This window comes from Meriones unguiculatus, chromosome 17 (genome assembly GCF_030254825.1).
Source record: "Meriones unguiculatus strain TT.TT164.6M chromosome 17, Bangor_MerUng_6.1, whole genome shotgun sequence".
NCBI classification, from domain to species: Eukaryota; Metazoa; Chordata; class Mammalia; order Rodentia; family Muridae; genus Meriones; species Meriones unguiculatus.
In genome coordinates this window covers 94,012,274-94,021,033 of record NC_083364.1, presented here as the reverse complement: position 1 = coordinate 94,021,033, position 8,760 = coordinate 94,012,274, and the positions used below count along the sequence as shown (strand labels likewise).

General features: G+C 50.2%; 1 protein-coding gene across 1 annotated transcript in view; it reads right to left on the bottom strand.

Annotated features, from left to right (window-relative positions):
* Positions 1-454: 454 nt before the first annotated feature.
* Positions 455-8,760, bottom strand: part of Mrps6 (mitochondrial ribosomal protein S6) — a 48,883-nt gene continuing 40,577 nt past the window's right edge. Inside the window, exons 2-3 of the mRNA XM_021628772.2 lie at positions 8,554-8,693; positions 455-912 (exon numbers count right to left, since the gene is read on the bottom strand). Of these exons, the coding sequence (XP_021484447.1) occupies positions 720-912; positions 8,554-8,693 (333 nt within the window). The 3' untranslated portion in view covers positions 455-719. The remainder of the gene's footprint in view (positions 913-8,553; positions 8,694-8,760) is intronic.

Here is an 8,760-nt window from a genome sequence, read left to right as displayed (position 1 = left end):
TCTGTGGTAAGACAAGCGGATTGTCTACAGCAACACACAACGCAGTACCGCGCCCCACCTTCTCACCACAGCAGCTCCAACACCTGTGGTAATAACTAGCCCTCACCAGAGACCACCTGAAGTCTGGAGCGCTGCTCAGCTCACCAGCTCCAGGGGAAAGCACATGTGTGCCTAGTGGACCCCATGGCACTGCCCTCTTCAAAGGGCCTTCCAGGGCTGAGGGACAGTAGAGGAGAAGCCAATGGTGAGGAGGTGACAGGGCAATGTGGAAGCCCCCCAGCACTCATTCCCTGTTCAAGGAGCATGCGGCGGGATAAAAGAAAAGCACGGACTCTGCAACCCGTCCGGTAGGGCGTCCAGCCCGAAACTTCAGAGTGCTCGCACCACAATCGGGGCTCCTGGCTTTGGCGGTGCAAGGTGCTGGGGCAGGGTAGAGGCAACACTCCAGTCAGGGTTGGTGAAGTCGTGTTTATTACTCCGCTCTCTGTTTTCCATATAGGTCTGCCAAACGACTGAGGGCAAATGACAAATATTTTGCTCTTAAAAATGCTGCAGTGGTGTGATTACCCCCACAGACAAATCCTACAATGCTGATGAACTCACACCCACGATAATTGGTGAGCAATTCCCACCTCTGGCAGCAAAAAGGTCATAGGCCAGAGCATCCTACCCAGTGTGCACTTAGAATTAAATAAAAGGCCCAAATCTGGTGACTCTTCTCACTTATTTCTCCTCTTCGCTGAATATAGTTTTTCCTCAAGTGGGACTGGGACTATGCCGTCACACTCTTTCACTTCCTGGGTCAGAGGGTGTTTCACAATATTTGGTCTAATCACTTCAGTGTCTCGCCCCAAGTGTTCCAGGATGTTTTCCACAGCACTTGTTGGGGCATAAAAATCCACCAAGAAATACCTGCAACAAGAGAGAAATGGATGAGTTCCTGCATCTGAATCCTAACATTCCTGCTTGGTCAGTGGTGCAACTTTTACTCTTTGCCGAGAGATCACTATCTCACAGTTCTGCTCAAGTGCAGCGGGCACAACTAGTCTCCTTCCAGACTGCATTTCTCATTGCATCCCTGTAAAAAGTAGCCTGCACCACCTGTGTGGCATCGAAAGGCTGTGGACCAGGCACACGGAAATAACACAAAGTAGCTGTGAGACTGTATGCTTAGAATGCTCTACCCCATCAACACGGATGGATTGGAAACCATCTACTGGTTCTTCTTGTGGAAACACTGGTTAGGTGGTCTTCAGTAACCACACAAGCAAGTAAGTTAACAAAATCTCATGGCAGTTCCCGAGAAAAACTTCCAGAAAAGTGGGCATGGAGAGGACTTTCTAAAAATCCTATAACTAACATTTCACCAAGTGACAGAAGTCTGGATACCCCCCATCCCAAAACAAGGAGCCATGTGTACCAGATACCTCCTCATTCAGAACTTGAAGAGAAGGGTTGACTGTACCTTACTTTGCAAAATGCCCTCACACCTCTTCAACATCTTGTGAGGATGGAGGGCAGTAGAAACCTGTGTGTCGGTTGAGTAAATGGAGGAAGAGGACATGAAGCTGCATGCTGCTCTGGGCCTAGCACCGTTTTCTAGAGCGTTGTTTCCTATACATCACTTCTTTCAATCCAATGTGAAGAATTACAGATTCAGGAAGCTTCTATCGCTATCCTCAGCTCACCCTTCTACCATGCAGCACTGTGAGGACCAAACACATCAGGTCTTTTGACTCCCAGATACATGAAGCCTCTGACAACTTTGGAACCAAAAAATGTTACAGAATTATAGGCTGTGATAGACAGGAAATATAGACCAACCCCTTCACTGTAGGAAACGACAACCAGAAAGATCTACTGCAGGCCAGAGTGTAAGCTGGAAGGCAGGCTCTAGGCTACAGCTCACAGGTATGTCATCTCTTACCAGCATCACCGGAACTCTGGAGGCTTCTTGATGATAAAGCAACGACTTGGAGGTCTTTAGAATGGGCTGTGGCTTGGCTTCCAGGAGGCCCCATCACTACCAAACTCTATGACCTTTACCCTTTAATTCACCTTCACCAGTCTTCCAATCCTTTGGCAACCAAACCCAAACAAGAGCTCTGGCCAAACTGCAAGTGGGTTTGTGGCCACATCCACAGCGTGTGACTGTCATTTCAAGCTTATCACTTTGCTGATCTGTGCCTCAGGCTGACTTGGGTAAAGAGTGTTTCTACTCCCCTGGCTCATTACACCATGGAAATTTCCACGAAAAGGAAAACACCCAACAGAGAAGGGGAAAGTAGCTCAGAGATGGGCAGATATACTGTATTCACCTCTCCTTGAAAGCCGAACCTCCTCCTCTTCCTCCCTAGGAACCAAGCTAACCTTCTACCACGAAGGAGCCAAGCAGAGGTCTAGGGCTTAGCCAAGACCGTGTGCCTGAACGGCCAGCCTGTTTCCACGTGACTCCCACACAGAAACAGAGCTGCACGGTTCCTGGTTGCTTCCACTCAATGCTCTTCTTGTTTTCTCCTTAACAATTTGTCTAAGCAAATGTAAGCAAATGTGTATTGCAGATAAACCTCAGAAGGCTGAAGCAATCAGGCACACAAGGCTTCTTCAGCCTTCCAGAACAGTCGTTTGGCAACTGATATAAAAAAAAAAAAGTCACCAAGGTTTGGTGTTAGAAGTTCAGGCTTCTACAACTTCTGTAAGACTCCCACTCCTGTCAGGCTACAGCAATCCACACCCAGCTGTGGGCCACAGACAACAGAGCACTGAGAAAGACACTCTCTGTCTCTCTGTCTTTCTCTCTCAGTCCCTCTCTCACAGACCTGTCACAGCTGTGTTGCCTACACAGAGCTGGAGTGGACAGTTTCTGAAGCCAGCATGTTGTCTTTCTCCTGACAGCCTATGAAGACAGAGCGCTGACACGTGCACTGAGAAGAGGGCTCTGGAGACTCTGTTATCAGCTCCCACACACTACTGCCGGCTCCACAGCCAGAGCCACAGAAGGTGAGCGGAACTAGGCTAAAAGAGAAACGGAGCCTTCAAGAAAATCAGACGGTGCCTTCACCCTGCTCTGAGAAAGATAAGGACTGCAGCGCTACAATGGCACAACCGTGTCAGTGTGCTGTACTCACCAACTTAGGCAGAAGCAAAGCACCAAATATGTCTCTTATCTCCACCCATCTCACTATGAGTTTCTCACTCAAGGTAGAATGATTCAGAACTATGACTCCTCTGTGCCGACAGGCCTAGAAGAGGACATTCTAATAAAATAATAAAATATTCCAGTTTGTTAGTTTCCATTCCCTATTTTTATCGTAATCAGTAATTGAACCAGTAAGTGGATAGATCATTTTGGAGAAATCAGTGCAATAATCTAAAATCTAATTACACTACATTTTAAATCACGTGCTGCACACACAGGAGAAAACACCACACACCAGGTTGTAAGCAGCCCCATGGCTGCCTTGACCGCAGAACCCAGCAGTGTTTACATTTAAAGGTCTGCTTCCTGCGTGTGCTTCTAATTACAGAACCTTCTCATCTGCAGGGCTGACATCTGCTCTCCCCAAGTATCTCCCTTCTCTACAGAGATGCATACCAACACCACAGAAGTGGAAGTGAGGCGCTCGCTGCTGCCAAGCCAGGAGAGGTGGAGCCAAAGCAGGTTGAGGACACTAAAGCACACCTCATTACAGATGCAACACTCAGAAGCCAGACAGCAGTGAGCTGGAGGCTTACAGCACTTTACCACCACAGAACTCCACGACATGGACCAGGGCCCCAGTAATCTGAAAGGAACAGAGAAATGGCTCCGCAGGACAGGCCATGCCCCCAACTTGGAATACCGCTCCCCCGCTGCTCCCTGCATAGCAGTGCTCTCCCAGGGAACCAGTTTCCAGCTCCGCCTCTCCTCCCTCTCCTCGAAGGCTAGCCCTAGCCCTACAGCAGCACGAGGTCAGAAGTCTGAGCAAGGCTACAGCACTGCCCAGGGCTGAGGCCCCAGCCCCATGACTACAGGTGTTGGGAAGAAAGGCTTCCTGGTAGTGTTCTTGGAGATGAGGGCTGCATTCTTTCCCAGTTCCACTTGTCTGAACCCACAAGAAGAGCTTGCTTAAACTAGAGTGATACTGTTTGTCACTGTCCCTCAGACACCCTCCCCTTCCCAAAGGCAGACAGTGGAATTTTCCAGAGTGCTCAGTGGCTCCCAGTGGGTGGGGGAGTTTGGGAGGGGTGAGGCTCTGCAGCCCCAGAGCATCTTGGAACCCTCTGCAGACAAGAGGCAATTTGTGTGATGCTTGGTCCTAGACTGCCTTGGTTAAACCTTTCTGATCTCAGTTTTCACAAGAGAGCGGACTATTCACCTTAATGCCAAAGGCTGTCCACACACAAACCCTGCTTCCTTTTCTATCTTGTGGCTCTCAAGCCTTTTAACAACAAGTAATTCTAGAAATTGTGGGGATGAGTCGCTTGAAAGAAACCTTCAAGAGAACAGTATCCCTTATCCCAAACAAGCTGCAGAGTACCTACACACAAAAATGGGGCCAGGGCACTGGCCTTGACTTGATGCTGGCAGGAAAAGAGCACAGAAATGTTAACCAACAGGAAAGCTACAGAGGAGAATCAATCTCCTCTAGAGCGGGCTCCAGCACTCTCCGAGTGAGCATGCTAGAGACAGATTCAGAGAGCAAGTCAGTAAAATTCCACTGATTCCCCACACAGCTGGCTATTTTGATCACTCTTCTTAGCCGTAAATAGAAGGTGCCTTGCACATACCCAGGGGAGCTTTGCCATAAGTACCTACCCAAATTTAAGGACAGCACTCCATTCACAACTATTTAAAGGACATGGAAGCGAGTCCAGCCTCCTGGTCCTCACAGGCCACCCACCCGAGGCTCACAAGCTCAGCCCTGAGAGCTCACCCATCTTCTATAGTCGCCCCTGCAGCTTAGAGGTCACTCTTCACCCAGCCCCATCTAGTGGAAAGAGCTTCACCAGGTGTGCAGCCTGCCAGTGAGCCTGGCCACCTGTCTGCGGTGGAACACCGCTGGGCCTCAGGAAGACACTTGCCCTTTTTTAGCAAGGGTCCACTGCAGTGTGACAGCAAGGGATACCTACACAGGCCTCCAGGTGAGCATATGAAGGCACAAGGAGAGGCCATTCCGTAGGCCTGAAAAGGACAAGAGCAAACCCAAAGCAAAGGGTGATTGTAGGCTTGGCTCTGACCAGCAGCTCCAAGCTGTACTGATGGCTTCCAGGCCCTGCCCAGTGGCAACAGGCGGTAACCGAAGCCCAGGCTTCCACTGGGAAAGCTGATCCAGGAGACCCGGAGTTCCCATCTCCTCCCACGGGGCCCAGGCAGTGGAGGGATCTGTTCGACCCTGCTGTTCCCAAGATCATACCCTGGCAGCCAGCTGACCTGGGACACGGCTGCCTTAGAAAAATCATGCAGACAAAAGCTACAGGTGTCTGAGACCTTGTTTTCATCCCCGATAAGAGTAGCCAGACCAGGCTCCATCTGCAGCCAGGTGGAACACACCAGAACATTTCTCACAAAGACGGTCCTCAGCTGAGCATGAACAACCCACCCAATGCCAAGCCCCTACAGACAGTGAGTAAGTAACTGTGGACTGCTCTGGGAATTTCACCATCAAGCTGCTGCAGTGAGCAAACAAGTTCCCAGTAATGGATCAGCAGAAATCTCTATAATATACCTGCTTCTCAAGTAGGGTCTGACCAAGTCAGTGTTTGGAATGATGACATTTTTTATTTTTGGCATAAACTGGTTATAAACTTGGCATTATGAATAAATAATAACATCAAAACATCTCTGAAGCATACCCCCCACTCTGGGGAGACAGTCCAGCTAACCTGACCAGTGAAAGCTTCCCCACGTGAACAGTCTACACTCGCTCTCTTCTTTCAGCCTGCTTGGCCTCCATGCAGCCAGGGCCCAATATGGGGAAGTAGGCTAGAGCGTGGCTGTGGCAGGGACACCAGCACCCATGGCAAGCCAAGAGTCACAATCACCTTAAGACCTGCGGACGCCGACTCCTAGAACACGTGCTCACAGCTCCGTATGAGACAGCTCCGTATGGGTTCTCAGGGGGCATCGAGCCAATCAACGAGCTAAACACACACTGACTCATGCATATGGCATCAGCACCTTTCCCAATTACGAGTGCGTGTCACAACCTCCAGGGCTGCCGAAATGAAGCAAAGCTCCGGATGCTAGACCAGCGTCCAATAAGCCACCCTTGGCCATTTTCCAACAGTCTGTGGCGTAGCATATGTGCAGCACCTTCTTGTTACCCACATTACACACGAGCAGCCTGTCAAACGGGGAAATGACGACTACAAAGAGGGCCAGGCCTAGTGACTACGAAGAAAGAATCCAGCTAGCTTCAAACTCCCTAAGGCAGGCATCTAGAAGCTTTTACTCAGGCAATTCTACATGTACTAGCCCTCACACACTCGTTTACCAAACGAGTGGAACACATTCATGACTGCAGAGAAATAAAGCATCATGGTTGGGCCAGGAAGATGGCTCAGGAGCGGAAGGCCTTGCACACAACCTTCACTGCCAGAGTTCAATTCCTAGATCCATAAGCGGCAAGAGAGAGCCAACTCTCAAGAGCTAGCTTTGACCTCCACACATGTGGCCTACAGGCCTGCACATTTACACACACACACACACACACACACACACACACACACACACACACACACACGTGTCATGCTCACACAAAACGATGAGCACCCCTTACTGAAGGGCTTCTCAGCATTTATATGGCAATGTCTCTAGAGAGATGGGTCACGTAAGACTCCCCACATGCAACTCATGTCACACACAGTTTGTTTGCTTCAGCATCCCTGTAAATTTGTATCCAGACATAGCATTTTGAAACCAGGGCCTCAAAACAGATAAATGCTGGTGATGACTTTTCTCAGCAGCACAGGTCTAAAGCCTGAACGCCGCCGCCTGACAACACAAGACACCCCACTTCTGTGCTCACACACAAGCACACATGTGGTGTGAGTTCAATATGGCGGCCTTCGAATACCAATGGCCGATGTTGGGGTTGGCCTGGTGCTATGTATTTTAATTACTGGCCCCCAAGATCCTGTCCCTGCTCAGAAGAGCACATTCTCACACACACCTGTCTTTGCTGTGTAAACCTTGCTTAAAGCACCTAATTTAAAGCTGATTGGTTGATTAAAAATTCTGAAGCTTGGGACCTGGCAGAAGAAAGGGAGGAGTTGGGGATTTGCAGGCTGGGGTTGAAGAACCACCCGGAGAAAAGGAAGACAGGACAGGAGAAGAAGGTAAGAGTCAGGCGCCGTGGGTTAGCGTGGGGAAGGAGCACAGGGCTGGATCATCGTGGATGGAGGACGTGGAGAACATTAATTATTTTGGACCATGGATGGGAGGTAGCTCCAGACTGGGGCTGGGAGGAAAAGTTAGTTTAGAGGGTTATTATCTGCAATGCTCCACATAAAGGCTATTTTATAAAGTACAACAGCTGTGTCTGTGTTTTTAATTGATTGATAGTGGTTAGGAAATAGCACCGTAATAATTATAGCCTAATAATAAACATTTACGAGGCCACACCACTTAAATTTACACAAGGGGCACAAAGGACGGAAGCGTGATCCTTGGCGAGGACCGTGCACCTGGCCAGGACCCTGAGGGCAGGGCAGGCACTGGCAGCATGCTGGCAGGAGCATTTGCTCCATCCGCAGAGAGCAGCAGCACGTGCCACACGCTCCTGCTTCCCATGGGCGCCTGCAGCCAGGAGAGTTCAGTCAGCCGCTCTCAAAGGGGAGGCTTGCTCAGGCGAGCAGGAGCAGCGGCCAGGCAGCTGGCTAGGGGAGACGGTGACGTTAAAGGCGTGCCAGCGGAAGACAGCCCCTGCTCACAGGCACTCAGACTGGGTGCCCCACCACTCCGCATGGGTGAGGACAGACCCCTGCTCAGCGCCTTTCCTGTAAGAACAGTTAACTGACCCCACACAGGCTGCAGGCAAAGACAGACATCCTGACAGGCAAAGCCACAGCAATTGACTAAGTTTTAAAAAAAGAACTGAAGAATGTGCACCTAGACTGACACACATGCACACATATGCACACGCACACACCCTCCACCCTCATTGTTATTACGACTGTAGAAGAAGCCCAGCACTGGCACTTCCTGTTTCCTAGCAACGCCGGGCAATCTGGCGAGGCCCTCTCCAGAAGCTGAACACAAAACAAGGTGAGGCCATGAGGATGTCTGCAGCATGTGCTGCATTCCCGAGGAGGGTTTAAAGGCAGCTCTAGCCGAGACCACTGCACACGCAGCACCCGACCTGGCACCCGGCTGCACATTCTCCATTCCCAACATAACTCAGACATGAGACTTGGAGTCAGCGCCGGGCTGCCCAGGGGAGCTGGTGTTGTTCTGCTCTGTCCTGCCTGCACTGCTTTTATATGTTCTACCTGAAGGACACCCAGCACACTGGGACCCCACGGGCACGGTGACACCTTTCCTATGCCTGCAGCCAGCCCTGGAGAACTTACCCGCCTCTTCTGTGCTTCTGATTGTGGTTGGTGATCCTGTAAGGAAGCGCTCGCTCGCCCAGGTTTTCCAGGTCCCTCACTATGGCTCCTTGCTCCATCAGGAATTCGATGGTACGCTTCAAAGCAGCAGCAGTGTCTGGCTGTTTTTTATTTTCATTTTTAAAGAGAAGAAATAAAAAAAAAAAATCACAATCAATATGAAAACTG